Below are 16614 nucleotides of genomic sequence, written 5' to 3'. Positions count from 1 at the left end.
GTGAAACGAGTGTCGAAATCCTTCGGTGGAACGCAACGCATCTAGCAGCGCTTCAGATTAAATTTGGAGTGTAGTTACCCTCTCCGTCCAGATTGTTGCATTGGTGTCTAATAATACAGAGGGTTTGTAGTGGTGGGAGGGTTCTGGTTGCAGGTGAATCCGTGTCGTTTCCGCCCACCGCTCTTCCTGAACACAGTCTATCTCAGCTGTGGTTAAATCCTCAGCTCACACAGTAGCGCTTATAAATACCTGCAAACAAGGGCGTTTGGAGTGGTATCGGACGGGCGCGTTTATCCCAGGACAACAAGAACCCCCTGTGGGGGTTGAGCCGTAGTGTATGAGCCCGCATGGACAAACTAACAACAACTTCTGCAACCTTCTGCCTATAGCTCTGGATTCGGGGTGGGGGGGCGGCAGGATAAATAGGCTGACTGTAGGAGAATAAAAAAAAAACGTCAATGGAACGTGTTTCCCAGACGAAGGCTGTGTAAAGAGAAGAAATGGACCGCCGGAGGAATATTCCAGCTTCGGACGGGACCCGCTCGTCGCGGCGAGTCGCCTCCCCCGACCACGGCGGCGCCAAAGACCGCGTAGAGAGGTAAGCGCCATGCTAGAGTTGACATTTTATTGTATGTTTTATATTTATTTATTTGGATATAAACTAGGTTGTTTTTATGTACATGTTGGTATGTGGTTCTTTACTAAACTGCTCACCATGAAGGAGATTTAATGGACAGATGAGGAGTGACGTTACTTCATTCAGGTCTTGTTGTTTTGGAATCGGAGTAGTGTTTTATACTTTTTGGAAAAAACAAACCTCTTTTCAGTGTTTCGCCAAGTTGTGATCCATTTAAGTCAGGTACAAAATCAAAATATATCTCCTGCCAACATGAACCAGCCAACTAGAATGTCTGTAAAGAAAGACTTTCTTTGTGGATGTTTTCCAAATAAACTCACTTTTGCATAATTTGAATGTATTTGCTTTGGCTACAACCAAAATTTGTACTTCAATGCAAAAGGAAAAAACTAAATTAACTTCAGTTGACACAGACTAGTTTTTAGAGGTGATTTTTAAATGTACAGAGTAGTACTGGCTACTTCTCAGTAGGCTACTGAGGGGAAAGTGCTCCCCATCAGCCTCTTTCCCATTCAGTAGTTTAGATTATCGTGTTACGTAAGAGCTTCAAGACCAATCCATAGACTGAACCAATCCCTTGTTCCATGACCTCTGCATCTCCAGGAAGAAAGTTATCATAAACAAAGTGGAGACGGAAACAAAGCAAATACTGTGTCATTATTCCTTTTGAGCTCAGTTGAAGTGGTTAGATAAGCCTTTATTTTGTGAAGGAGTAAAGAATTGCTCCCTTCATTATTAATCCTGTTAGACTAACTGTTGTTATGTCTGTGACACCTTTCATGAAAGCATAGCTTTGTGGTGGCTGTTTGAGGAAGTAAACGAGTAGATTTTTATTGATGTGTTAAATCTTTATATCGTCAGGTGGTTAGCCTCAGTGAGATTGAACATCTATTTCACAATAGAGACCTGGTGGGGACCGCTGCATAGAGCTGAAAGTTTGTCTACCTGCACCTCACGTCAGGGTGCCCCAACGGCTCGCCACATCCACTCGTTCCTTTTCCACGGGGCGTCTACGCCCGCTATTTAACGGTTTAACTCTACAGGGTGGACCCGTACGGCTTCGAGCGCTCTGAGGACTTTGACTTTGGGTCGTACGAGCAGCTGATGTCAGAGTACATGGTCGTCCTCACCAGACGCTCCATCAAGTGGTCCAAACTCCTGAAGGGGAAGAAAAAGGTGGACAAGAATGTTAAATGTAAGTGTGTGTGTGTGTGTGTGTGTGTGTGTGTGTGTGTGTGTGTGTGTGTGTGTGTGTGTGTGTGTGTGTGTGTGTGTGTGTGTGTGTGTGTGTGTTCTGATCATATCATGGTTATCTGTTAAGAAATAGGGCAACATTCTGTTCAAAATTAATCTGCAACAAAGAAACTTTCGTGTGAGCTCAACCCTTGGCTGTGCTGGGGTGTGCTTTTTTAATCTCTCGCCCACTCAGTTAAACCACTGCTAGTCCCAATCACTTTAGTCACCACTTGCAATTGCGTCACATCAGCTAGAATCTTACTCAAACCAAACTTAAGTTAAACAACTAAGGGGTGGGGGGGAAATTGACTGTAATGTTGACTCAAAAAGCAACGTCAAAATCATCTGAGTCTATAGAGCGGCTATAATGTATTCGCCTAAAGTTGATTGCCATCAACCTAGTTCTGTTCAACCATATTCATATGAAAAACAAGGGCTGAGCCTGACACCAGCAGACCTGTTGAACCACACAAAAGATATCATCTCACAGAAAATGTTAATATTTCGCCGAATTTTTACAGAATCACAATATACTGTATATCGTTTCGGCACTCAGTGTGCGCAAATCTGTGTGCCATGGTGAGGTCCCTGCCGATTCCCGTCCCCTTTAACCTCTGCCAACAACGCTTGCATCCTGTGTGTTGGTGTGCTCCACGCTAGTGAAGCGCTATGTCCGAAAGGGGGTTCCCAACGAACACCGCGCCCTGGTCTGGATGTCTGCCAGTGGAGCCCAAGATCAGCTGGACAGGAACGCTGGATACTACCAGTCTGCACTGGGAGCCCAGCATGACCCCAAACTGGTCGACAGCATCCGCACAGGTGAGACCTGGCTCGCCCGTCTGTACAGCAGGAGACAGATCAGCTTTACCTGTGCAGAGTCAGCACTTCATAAAGACGGCATCCATGTGGCTGCAACAGGGACACTAAAACAAAAAAACGTTTCTGGTCCATGTCCAGTTTTTGGTCCATGACTCTTTTTGGTCCATGACTCTTTTTGGTCCTATGCGTAGTTTCAACCCCTTCAACATCTGCCCATGATATCAATGTCCCAGCAAAGGGATTAGTATGAGTTAGCTTGTAGCTATGAATCATCAGATTTAAGGTCACTTTGGATAAACAACAAAATGTAAGGCAATAGGTTAAATATCTATAGCTTATAAGTGAGTGCCACCTGTGACCCCATATGCATTTCAGGTGACCACAAGGGGGGGGGTCCCACTCCAAAGGTTTGGAAATACTGTTAGTCCATCCATCCATCCATCATCTCTCCTTCATCTAGCCCTGCAGATATTGCTGATCAGTTGCACACAAAATATACCTCAAATAATTATGTGTGTGTGTGTGTGTGTCTCTCTTCATGGTCCAGACCTGAACAGAACCTTCCCTGAAAATGTCCTATTCCGCAAGTCATCCAGCACGTGTCTCCAGAAGGAGCTTTACAATGTGCTGGTGGCCTACGGACACCACAACCCCACCGTGGGCTACTGCCAGGTACCCCCACCCCTCTACGCAACATACACCCATACCCCCCCCCCCCCTTTCTCTACGCTCCAACACACACCACATGGAACACTATTAGTGTTTTCTCCATTGGCACCGAACCGTACCATGCCGCGCTGATTTGCATTGCCGTTACCAATTTAAATTCACTGTGCTGTTGCACACGAGATGGACTTTCTCAGAGGTCGGGCCAAAGTGCTCCAAGTGCCTCCAAGTGGGCTGTGGTGACGTCAGCCCTGGTTGCTGTTTGGAGCGAGAAGTCTCTCAATTTGTATGAATATAAACCTATACAATACAATAATATGTGCATTCTTGTATATGAGACGCATCGCCATGCACAGAGAGTAAAGCTAGAGTTCTCGACAGCCTGATTCTTTATTTAGTTTGTTCCTAAAACTATATAAGCCAAATTAAAAAGGGTAATAAAGGTTTTATCGATATCCAACGCAATCTTGTCCTTATATCAAAGACATTCTCTCTCTCTCTCTCTCTCTCTCTCTCTCTCGCTCTCGCTCTCTCTCTCTCAATATTGTGCAATGTGGGACTGAATAAATGAGCTATTGAGATTAGAAAGCAAAAAAGGGGAAATATTTAACACCAAACAAAATTAATCATCGCAGCTATCATTGTGTGTCGCCGTCTGTCTGAAACCAAATATTTAAAATTAGTCTTGAATGTTTTCAATTTTATGGGAGGCTAGAATATAAATTAAATTAAATAGGCAATAAAAGTGGTTAAAAACGCCACATATATGTAGAGAACCTTGTTTAATATGCCTGTGGTTTCATGTTGATATGCCATTGCAAGCCATTTTCCAAGTCTACTCATTAGTGACATCACAGGGATTGACCACAAAGATGTATGATGGGTCAGCCTACCATTTGGTATAGTCTGCTAGTTAGGCTGGTCTACAGTGTAGTAATACAGGGGCCTTTTTAAAGTTTAGTATACAGAGTGCTATGCCCAGTACCAAAACGTGGTTGCTAATGAACTGACGGCACCAACCCTGTCTTTTAAATGTCTCTGTCAAGGTACTGAACAAGTAATGAACTGGAACCCTGTTCATGGTAGTGGTATTTCAAAATAAACAACCATAGCCAACCTTAAGAATAATAATGGCTACTCAAGTACTCAGGAATGAATGGGTGTGGATAAATGTGTCCGCAACAAAGACAACATTACGTAAAAGTAAGTCAAGTATGTGTTTTATACCGTGTGTACTACAGGTGAATGTGCCCTAAAGGTTCCCCTTTTTAGGTGTTGTAACATTCCTCCCTCACAGCCGGCTGCAAGGTGTGGTCTTATAATGTTATGACGATAATGACCGGGGGTCATTGACAGTTCTATGCTACAATTCACAGAACGTTTAAAATTAAAGTGACAGCTCAGACGTAGAGGAAGAGACTTCGGGATTGTTCTAGAGAAGGTGACTAAGTGTACGTTCTGTACTTTTGAGCCGTGTCTCTCTCTTCGTTACTCTGTTTAAGCTTCTGTTGATATTTGGCACCCTCTTGTTTTCTCCCTGGGGCCAGGTTACTAACTGGGTTGGTTCCTCTCTTCTCTTCCTCCTCCTACGTCAAACTTTCATGTACCAGCAACTCAGTCAATAGACCTGAGGACTATAAAGAGAACACTATTAAGAGATTATAGTGGTTACATATGTAATATCAATGTAATCAAGATAAGATGGTACTTTACTTTAATTAATCCCAGATGGTCTGGTGCTTAAGATGAAGTTATACAATGCAACATAAACAAACCAGACAGCTGGGGAACGCAGAATTCATTTCACAAACTCTCTACATTTCTATAGTGCTTAATCAGACACACAGTCTCAAAGGGGTTCACAGGCCCACATTATACGACCTGCCCCCAACCCTAAGCACTGTAAAGACTAATAGGAGAAACTCCTCCAACTCAGGGAGGAAACCATGAGAAGGAACAAAACAAGGTACAATAGGGACCAGAGTACTTAGTGGGGCAGACGTAGAATGGAAGCATAAAACAAGCCAAACACCAAGGTTAAGTTAATAAGATTAAGTTGTGCTCTCTCTATCTGTCTGTCTGTCTCTCCCTCCTCCCACATCTCTTTCTTTCTTTAGGGAATGAACTTCATCGCTGGCCTCCTCCTCATAATCACCAGGGACGAGGAGAGGTCTTTCTGGTTGATGGAAGCTCTGCTCGGTCGGATACTACCAGGTGGGCCTCGCCGGATAAATACCACAAGTCACATGTCTGTCATTAGGGTCACATGGTCTCTGCGTCACATGGTCACCTAGATTAAGACCTACTGTATGTTTGCCTCTCTCTCGCTCTTATTCATCCGATTCAACTCAAAGGGCTCATTTGAATGGGGAAGGTACATTTACAGAGCCAATGAAGTCAAAAACTCTTTTTCGAAAACAATCTCTTATCTTTGACTCTATTAAATTATAGTTATTTGTCAATACTCTGTGAACGACAATACTCACCTCTCATCCAACAGGGGGCGCCAGCCCTTCATGGGGATAACGTCATCATCTTGAGTTGAAGCTATGAAAATCACACCATTCATAAAATTTCTGTTCTGCTTCATATCTAAAAAAAATATTTAACCATTTACACACAATTATATGATTTAAATTATTAACATGAAAAGATGGGCAGTCTATGCATGCATTTTTCATTGCTTTGGACGTTCAATACTCATGCAAGTATAAGTACAGGTACGCAACAAATCAGCGTATGAACTGATTATGGGCCATAATTATGTATTTTCAGTACGCACTGGCTTGCAAAGTTAACCTACAGCATCTTTAAATTCAGTCTCTCCAAAAGAAATACCAATTATTCCTATAGCCACTGTGCTAGATTGTAACCTAAAACATATTTTTTTTGTAGCTAACTTCACTTTAGATGAAAGCTTGTGCTGATTATAGTCTCCCTCCATCAGACTACTACAGCCCGTCCATGCTGGGTCTAAAGACGGACCAGGAGGTGCTAGGGGAGCTCGTGAGGGAGCGGGTCCCCGGAGTCTGGGGGGTGATGACGGAGCACGGGGTCATGTGGTCACTGGTGGTCTCGCGCTGGTTCATTTGCCTCTTCATCGATGTGCTGCCAGTAGAGGTGAGAGACGCGCACGCGCGCGCGCGCACACACACACACACACACACACACACACACACACACACACACACACACACACACACACACACACACACACACACACACACACACACACACACACACACACACACACACACACACACACACACACCTGTCCCCACGATGCATCGACTGACCAGAACTGACTAAACAAATGAACAGGTCAAGATGTTAAACCTTCTTGCAGACGGTGCTCCGGATCTGGGATTGTCTCTTCTACGAGGGTTCGAAAATCCTCTTCCGCGTTGCCTTGACGATAATCCACCAGCACCAGTCAGTGATGGAGAATGCTCGGTCACTGCCAGATGTGTGCCAGAGCTTCAAACACATGACCCTCGGGCCCTTTGTGGAGGAGTGCCATCCTTTCATGCAGGTACAAGACCAGTATGCTAGGTAGCGTCAGACAGCTAGAATCTAGATTTCCCGATTTTTTTTTTTGGAGAAAGTGCCAGGCGTGACTTTTAACTGTTTTACAGTTTTACCACATGGCTTTATGTTGATTAGACATTACAAACCATTTCAAAATCGACCCTATAGTAATATCTAAAATGGGAGAGTCCGCCCAGATTTATTATGTGCTACATCAGCCCAACATTTGGTACAGTCCACTGGGGTATGCTGATCTACATCTGGTATGCCACTTCCAGATGTGATGTCACTAGTGATGAAGGGTAGATTTTGAAACGGCTCGGTGTTGACATGGGTTCAGATGCTATGGGAACTCAATGATAATTATCTATATTCACTCATAGCTTGGAGCTCTCTGGATCAATAACAAATATATCGCAGATGTGGGCCCTCACCTCGCATTCTAATAGTACAATGCTTTTTTATTTTTAGATTCTTTATTCAATTTTTTTATTCTGTTAAAAATACACCCAGAAGTTTCATGTCCTTTTATGAAGTTCTCTCTGTTCGCTCATTTCCCATCATGTAACGCTCTAAACATTCCCTCCATTCCCTAGAAAATCTTCACCGAACCAGGAAGTCTGTCCATGGCATCCATCGCCAAGCTGCGGGCCACATGCCGAGCCCGCATCCTGGCAGAGGGGTCATGACCCTACTCCTATGGATACCTGTCAATCAAACTCACTACATTCCAGAGGAGACCTCGTCGGGGACCTCACTGGACCTGAAATCCGTTTCGAAGTTTGGGACAAACTTCAAACACAATCGTTGCACTTTCTTTTGAATGTTTCCATTATTTCCAAAGTTGCTTATATCGGTCTTGAACATTTCTTCTTTGCATTCAGCATTTGATTGTCAAAAGCACAGCTACTACTTTAAAAAGGTCCCTATATATTACTAAACTGTAGACCAGACTACTGACGTAGAATCACTTTAAATCAAAATATTTTGTGGAGTATGTGTATGTGGAACAATATGTGGAACCTTTTTGTATACATATAAATTATACTAGTTTTTCATAAGAGTCAATTACAAATTGGTAAACATTGATTCACAATGAGTTAAGTCTCTAAGAAAGGTACAATTTCATTGTGTTGTTTAAAGATGAGGCTAGCACCTAGCTTGCCTAGCGCCTCTACAGCAGCAGCAGAGTTGATTGGCTGAGCAAAGCACAGCTAGGCCCGCCTCATCAGCCAAATGTTTCTACCTCCAGTGCAAATGAATGACTCCTCCAAACCGACCATTTCACTCCAACGCAGCTAGAAACTGCAATGCTGTACCCTGAATGTGGAAAGAGAGAATTTTGATGAAATGTTCCAATGTAAAATGTTGAGGTCAGGATGTTGAATGTCGCTCCGGCGCATGACTGAACCAGCCCAATAAAAATATGCACTCTGGTCCGCACAAAATGCAGATAAATGTGGTTTGTGTTTTTTGTTAACTAATAGTTGAGACACACATCCTATTTTTGATGCTGTTGTAGTCTTTATCCAATGTCTCTTTTTTTTTTTTTACCTTAAATCAAATATGTAAACCGCTGGTCTAAAGTATGCCTCCCATACACATTTTAAATGGGACATTTTTAAATCAGATAAAGGCTTTAATTGACTTCAGGAGGATGCAAAAGTCTACAAAACGATTAAAAGCATTTTCTATAAAAATAATGATCACTACACATTTCATATCAAACAGGAAGTAGTATTGAGACGATCATTGGAGGGGATAAAGAAACATGTTCACTTCTCATGGTGCAGGAATAAAAGGACAGTCTGTCAAATCTCTTTCCATGGTATTTGTTGTTTGTTCAAGAAGATATAATTGATAAACCCAGGGCAACTGAAACCAGCATGCTTATAGGAACACCTTATGTTATGTACTTTGGCCACAAAGAAAGTGGATGAGCTGTTGAATTCTGGGATGTTTATAGAGGACTTTGTGCTTCCAGGTCAATAGACTGCATCAAGGTGATTATCTTTCCCCAGCAGTATCATATACTTGTCTACTTACATAATTATTAATTAAACAACAAAAAAACCTAACACATCCAAGCAGGAGTAAAGGAGACTCTAAACTAGAATGAATAGTACAGTGTCCACAATCGGATTTCACTTTAACATCCATGAACATGAAGTCAATTTTAACATCAAATAATAAAAATACAGCTTCACACACACGCAAACAGTGCAAAGCATCCTTGATTAATTTCACTCTTTTAACAATCTTTCACTCATTCATTTTCATAGCATGTCACACACACACACACACACACACACACACACACACACACACACACACACACACACACACACACACACACACACACACACACACACACACACGGGGGCCAGGTGAAATGGACAGGTCTCTCACAATTGGGCATATCTCAAGGAAGGCTTGTCCGGCCGGATGAGAAGGTGTGGTCTGTCGGGCTAGACGAGGCAGAGTCTATCGTATAAGCTATGTGGCCTATAAGGGGAGTTTTCCATCAGGTGAGGGTTGGGTTTAATCTAGCATGTGAAAGGGGCTTTTCAGGTTAGAGGTGGGCATGGACTGTCAGGTGCGGGGGGCGTGGTCTAGCAAGTTAGAGGTAGGTGTGGTTTGTTGGGTGAGAGATGGGCGCGGTCTCTTCAGTGAAGGGGTCGGGTCAGGTGAGAGGTAGGGGGTGGTCAGTGTGTTGAGAGATGTTCTGGGCAGGGAGAGGTTGGTGGGGTCTGTCAGGTCATAGGTGGCCACGGTCAAGCAGGGGAGAGGTCGGTGTGGTCAGTCAGGTGAGATGTGGGCGGGGTCTGTCAGATGGTTTGGTATCCTGCGTTGCTCCTCTTCCTGCCGATCAGGTAGGCTATGAGGACCACAAGCACCAGACCAGACAGGGCAGCTCCCACAACGATGGGGATCAACATCTGGTCCTGGTCTATCTGGCACTCTTCCGCTGGAACCCCAGACAAACAAACACACAAACAGTTCCACCAAACATTAATGGCCTGTTTCAATTAGCAGGTTAGGATATCTTTAAAACAGGAACCACAACTCTGAGTAGAGCTCAGAGAAAGGGCTTTTCCACACTGTCGGTTTTGGATTTTCAACAAAATGAAACTAATAATAAGAAGGTTAAAAAAAGTGATTATTTTTAAAGCCTTCATTTGCTAAATTTTGTTTGCTAAAGATTGTTAGATTGACTCCTGACAACTCTGGTACTAATGCTAATAGCGGCAGCCATAAGAATCTAGAAACGAGTGCTGGGTCTTTCAGCACAAAATATTTGACTGCAAACTGAGAATATTCGGTTTGAGGGTGCGTCAAAAAACGAACGCACCCTTTTTACTCTGAAGTCCCCTTTAAAGCATTTTTGTTTTTATGGTCCCCCTCCATCCCGCTAACCCTAAAAACTGGGGAGGCGGCACTACCCCCTGTTCCCCCTTGTTGAGAAACTCTAATCTAAACAAAGTCGCCACTGCAGCCATAGATGGGGTTATCTCGGAGCTAACCTTCTGTCTGGCAGGTTAGCTCCAGGAAGGTTCACAGCGTTTGACACAGCGGTAGCTTAAGCTGAAGCAGCTCAGCTGTCCCAATCGGTCCCAAGTCCACATGGTTGCTTTACTGCTATACCGATCGTGTTGATGCTCATGTGATCATTTACATGAGCATCATGTTTTACCACCAGGTGTGTGATGTTGATAAGCCGTCACAATCAACCTTATAGTGACATTACAAGCTGGATGGATAGACCAGCCTACCAGTTGATACAGTCGACTGGGTAGCCTGGTATGTTGATCTACCAATAACATAGGGCTGCTAAACAGGTTTACAGTGATTAAGTGATTACACATGGCATTCAGTCTATAGTTTATAGTATTTCAGTCTGATGCCACTCATGAACTGACCTTTTAGTGGAAAACATATGATTCATATTCAGGGCCTTTGCAAGACCTTTGAAACCTTTGACATGATTTTTTCGAATGAAAAATGTACCATTAAATATCCATAGCTTAGTTCTAGGCAGTCTCCCGCAACCCCATTGCAGGTAAAGAGTGAGCACAGGCCTACCTGTAGCGAACTGATTGCTGATCACTGCAAACGGCTGAACCTGCACTCTGAAGGTGTTAATGGAGACCGCCTCGGTTATGATCAGACTCTGCTCCGAGTTACACGAGTAAGACCGACCCAAGACGCTGGTCAGGTAGGCCAGGTTGCTGTTGCTCACCGACACTGGTTCTGAGGGGAACCAGAGGACAACACCATCACATCCACAGCTGGTATAACGTGGGACGGTATTAAGACATCAGGGTCTGTTGAAGAGTTGGACTTACCACTCATGTCGGACCAGTTGGCCACCAGCATGAGGCCACTGAGGTGGTACTTGTTGGATGTGGTGTTCTATAAAAAAGAATTGCACGTTGATTGAAAAAGCTTGAAAATGCCCTCACACACACGCGCCTACAATCGACCACCCACACAATAAAGGAAACGTGGCGTTTACCAGAGTGAAGGTGAACGAGATGTTTGTGTTTCCCTCATGGTCCAGGACCAGCGTGGAGACGTTGGCTCCACACGTGCCCGCCGCCGCCGTCAGGTTGGGGTGGATGTTCACTATGTCCTGGACCGTCTGGCAGGATGAAAGAAGAAGCAGAGTCATAAACACTACACACTGTATGGTTAATTAAACAAAAGTTCTGGTGAATGCGACAAGTAAATATTTCATGCTCCATGAGCCCCGGTGTCAAGTCACTACAGCTACATGCTAGATAAGTGTACTGAGGATAAGTGCTACAGGTAAGTGCTACAGGTGAGAACATTTACCTGGATTTCTCAACAAACTGATTGATGATTCAGAATCATTAGTGTTTGTTTTAATATATACAATACAAAGGGAAGGGAAATGGCGAAAGTGGATATAAACTAAATCTGCCAATTGCACTGGTAAACTGGTTACTAGTGCTAATCGTGTTACTGCAGTGTACTTACTTACTTTCCTCCTTCATAAATATCTCCCATAGATTTCAAGACACTGCACTTCCTTGACTCCCCAGAAATAACTTAAAACGTACATACATAAAGAGACTCCTTTATAGGGGGATTAGACAGCTTAGCCCCTTTCTAATATAGTTCCCGGTAAATTACTGGGCTAACCTTTCATGCACTAGTGATTTCCCTACGTTCTGGAAAACTGCAGTCTTGTGCCCTTTCATATTGAAAAGCAATGCCGGAAGTGGAGCCTCCTTATTTTGGAATCTATCCAGTTTCTAGCTTTTCTTGTAAAAATGAGCTTGATTGCTAACAAAATAAGCAGTATTTTAATTGTTTTTAAATCACCTGAAAAGCATTGGTGTGTTCAGATGACACTCACTGAAAAGGTAATATGTCAGACTAACGTTACCCATTCCGTGCCTTCTCTGACAATGTTACGGCTTTAATTCAAACACAGCCGTACCGGCAGTGATCCGGAGATGTTACTAGGTCTTGAGCATCAAAGACTTCCCTGAATATCGATCCCTGTTCCCATTCAGGAAATGTTCCTGAGCATTGCAGGGAAGCAAAGCGAAATGGGTCTTATAACCTGCAATATCTCTCTCTGCCTCTCCCTCACGGTCCTCTCACTACAGGTGAAATCTACAGGTATGAACTCCAGAGAAATGCTACAGTTGAGAACATCAGGTAAAAATGCTACAGGTGAAAGCTACAGGTAACCCGAAAGAGATGCTACAGGTATACGTACTCCATGTAAGCACTTACCTGTAACAATTCTGAAGAAATGCTACAGGTATACGTACCTCCATGTAAGCACTTGATAACTAGTATAATCTAGGTCTCAGACTCACGTTGTTCTTGGACCGAGAGGTGTAGGTGATGTTGAGCTGCAGTCCCATCCTGGCCATCAGGCAGGTGTCGTTGCCCCTGGTAACGGCGTAGGTGCCCTGTTCGGGGAGACCTTGAGGGGTGGGCGCCGGCACCGGTGTCGTTGTCGGGCTGGCGGTGGTCGGGCTGGCGGTTGTCGGGCTGGCGGTTGTAGGCGCTGCCGTGGTAACCGCTTGGTCGGCTGTACAGACGCTCTCTGGCGGACGGGACACGATTGGTCAGAATTCCACGAGGTTAGTGTGATGTTTTGTGTCCAGACGCCACGCCTCACAAGGCTAACTGACCCATGGACACACATTAGTGACATACAAACACACGGGCCTCTATAGCTCCGTTGGTAGAGCATTAATACGGCCAGGGTTAGAGGTCTGAGTGCATGTCTAGCCTGACTAATGGAGCGTGGCATTAATACGGCAGATGTAAGGGGTGTAATTCAGACTGGGGCCACCCATGCTGAGAATATTGTTTGGTATTGTAAGACACTTTGAAGCTTAAACCAAATGGCAAATATATTATAAACACATGAAACTGTTAGAAATAAGAGACATCTAGCAACAGGTGCCTGCTCTGAAATATAACTTTTATATATATATATATATATATATATATATATATATATATATATATATAATTTTTTTTTATTAATATATGAATATATTATATATAGATTTATATAATTATATATAAATTAAATACATTAACACACATTACTTCACAGCAGGACAGGGGAACACGTGAATAAATGACACCGGTTTCTTATATGAACACATGGAAATATGAATAAATGAAAAACAAGAGCAGTGTTACCAACGGGGCTCAGGTCTTCTTGGGTCATGTACGCCTCCATCCTAACCCCGGAGAAGGTCACTGTTGCCCCTCCCACTGGGATGGAGGCGGGGCTTACACAGCGGTAGGTGGTGTTGAGCCACGCCCACATCCCCACAGATTCCGTCATCACCGTGACAACGTCTAATGGACCAACAACAACAACAACAGCTTACTTAACTTGTTAAACACTGGATTAAACCGATACAATGTCTGACATAATAAATGGAAGAGGTCCTGTTATATTATTTATACAATTGTTTATGTAATGTATATATGTAATATATGTAATACTATTAATATCATTAATTTAAAAGCTATAATTTTAAGTGGACCAGTTATCATCATTCAATTCACAATGTGTAAGATTGAGCCCCTTCCAGTAAGTGGGCGTGAGACTTTCAATATTTAATTATCTCAAGAACAATGTTTACTCCACTCTAACCGGCTGTGCAACTGTGTGACACGTAGCTCGGCTGTTTCTGGAGGGTCGATAATAAGATTCTTGTCAAAAAAGAGAAGAGGTAAGTGCTGGCCGGCATATATCACTTGTACTGTATATCAGTGTGATTTAATTTAGAACATTATGGAAATCATTATCGATCGACATTGATACAGATATTCTCATGTTCTTTTGCTAGGAGTTAGTCAAAACGTTAGACGTTGCGAATTCACCACAATGTTAGATATAACATGGAGTTTCTGACCTGAGCTGTTAGCGAGGGGGAACAGAGAGCTGTCACTCAGGTTGTATTGTAGGCTCAGCATGTCCACGCGGTACACGCTCCCGTTGTTGGAGAAGAAGAGGCCCAGGGTGTGGCCTGGCCCAAACACGGCCACCAGCGACACCGGACGCCCATCGCCGCCACACGAACTGCTGCCCTGGTCCACCGTAGTGGAGTCTGGGAGGTCGACCTGTACTGTGGTCTGAGAGAGAAGGAAACGGTGAGCCAGTGAGAATAAGAACGAGCAAGATATAGATAAAGAGAGATGGAGAGAGGGGTGGAACCTGTTAACAGTATAAAGTATGTGTTTGCTTTAGCTTTCTGCTAAATCTTAAATACATTGCACTTTCTACATTGCATTTTTTTTTTTTTACGTATTTATTTTATTTTATTTCTTCATTTTATTGTATGTTTGCGTTAGCTTTCTGCTGAATCTTAAACTTATCTATCTTATTTTATTATTTCATTTTATTGTATGACGATGTTTCTATGTGAAGCACTTTGAGTTTTGTGTATGCAAAGTGCTAAAGTTGCCTTGCCTTGCCTATATTCTTCTGGTTAACAGTATAAAATAGGATGCATCTGTGGGTGACTGACTAGTTTTCCTCACCGTGGTGTTGGTTGTGTTGTAGGTGATGGAGAAAGAGGCGGAGAGATCAGCCTTGATACAGGTGGAGTTTCCCTCTCTCAACTCCAACGTCACAGCCGTCAACCCTAAACACACACGTTTATTGATATAAAAAAAGACAAAAAACAAACCATCTCCCTTGCAACATAAAACCAAAAAACACAAAGTTCCTTGTGGTAAACCAACGATTTACCACAAGGAGGTTTGGGGTTCTTTGATAGCAATGATTATACTATTTTTGATGATATTTTAATGATATAATGATTTTAATGATATATTGTACCTTTGTCAGTTTGCCTAATTGTACCGTACGTGTAAGTGTGTTCAAGGAAAACATTATATATTATATATATATTTAATATATATATATATTAAATAAATATAAATATATATATATTTAAAAGCCCAAGTGCTTTTCACTCCCTGCCGTAAGCTTCTGGTTTCGATCCCCAATGTCCACAGTTTACCTGTAGTCATCTGTACATTTCCTCTAGTTGTGTTGTTGTAGCTCTAGTATCTATTTAATTACTGATACATCAATATAGCTGCGTATTGACAATTGTACTTCCAGTCAAATTGAGTGTGTGCTACTCCTGTGCTGGTTCTCATCCTGGTTATTTAAATAAAGCAGTGGAGTGTGTCCTGGATTACTGGAAACCACTGTAATTTGTAAAACAACCAATACAAGCACAATACGCCGAGAATCATTTCTCATCCAGTCTCATAGAACAAATGCCGTCCCGTCACGTGAAGGGCGCTTGCATTGCACAGTGAACAGCCCGGAGCGATCTGCGCACGCGCCGCGTGATGACCAGAGAAAAGTAATACCATTGCTCCCCATTATGGACCACTATAAATAAGAGCAGATAACAGGCAGAAGACCGATTGATACAGATCAACGCCAAGCTCTACTTATGACGTCACCTGAGCGCAACAATGCCATGGCCAAAAACTGACGAGGCAGGGCATTCCCGCACCTCTAGTTGTGAAATTATTTATGATCGTCAGGAGGAGGATTAATATAATTGAACAACCACACAACACCGATATAGCTGCCATACACAATGGCACAAGCCTAGATTGAATGACGTCGTTGGTATGTTTTGGGTGTGAAACATGAAAACTCACCTAAAATCAAAGAACAGGCGACGAACTGGAACAACAAGTTGGACTTGTTCATGTTTCCAATCCAGAAATGTCACTTTAACGCGATATAATAGCGCAGAGAGTCGCGGATGGAAGCAGGTCAGTGCGCATCCGAAAATAATAAAATCCTTTGCCTTTGATACAAGTAAGACTGATTACGTCCTGGTTTCTCCGTATGCATTTATTTGTATTCATCCATTAGGTATTGTAGGGCTCCGTTAGTGGCATGTTGCGCAGGAAAGCGACAGCAGACGTCAGGACGCGTTCAAGTCCCGGTGCGGAATGCCGAGTCACATGGAACGAGACTTTTAGTCAGCCAGTAGTCACGTGAGAACCCGCCCACGCCTCCCGCTCACCGAAAAGTTCGTTATAGGCAATACCAAGCTCGGAAGCATGGCAGATATCCGAAGTTAAGTTTATATTTTGAATAATATAGGGGTCGACTCGTCATTCATCGAGCTAGAAAAATCACCAGCACCACCACACCAGACTAATGTCACACCTGCACACAG

The 16614-nt window shown here is 43.2% G+C and overlaps 2 protein-coding genes across 2 annotated transcripts; one reads left to right on the top strand and one right to left on the bottom strand.

Moving 5' to 3' along the window:
* The first annotated feature begins 304 nt into the window (after positions 1-304).
* Positions 305-8474, top strand: LOC311356654 (growth hormone-regulated TBC protein 1-A-like). Its single transcript, XM_084476455.1, has 8 exons — positions 305-598; positions 1681-1832; positions 2534-2692; positions 3240-3364; positions 5476-5572; positions 6306-6478; positions 6705-6890; positions 7483-8474. Exons 1-8 carry the CDS (start codon positions 501-503, stop codon positions 7573-7575), a joined length of 1083 nt encoding a protein of 360 aa, XP_084332581.1. The 5' UTR covers positions 305-500; the 3' UTR covers positions 7576-8474.
* Positions 8475-8489: 15 nt separating this feature from the next.
* Positions 8490-16371, bottom strand: lamp1a (lysosomal associated membrane protein 1a). Its single transcript, XM_084476454.1, has 9 exons — positions 16085-16371; positions 14939-15042; positions 14311-14530; positions 13586-13747; positions 12742-12974; positions 11403-11528; positions 11233-11299; positions 10970-11137; positions 8490-9854 (listed from the first exon to the last, which is right to left on the bottom strand). The coding sequence occupies exons 1-9, from the start codon at positions 16134-16136 to the stop codon at positions 9715-9717; spliced, it is 1272 nt and encodes a 423-aa protein (XP_084332580.1). The 5' UTR covers positions 16137-16371; the 3' UTR covers positions 8490-9714.
* Positions 16372-16614: the final 243 nt, after the last annotated feature.

The sequence above is a fragment of the Micromesistius poutassou genome, assembly GCF_964030765.1.
Source record: "Micromesistius poutassou genome assembly, chromosome: 12".
NCBI classification, from domain to species: Eukaryota; Metazoa; Chordata; class Actinopteri; order Gadiformes; family Gadidae; genus Micromesistius; species Micromesistius poutassou.
This window is presented reverse-complemented; position numbering and strand designations above follow the sequence as displayed.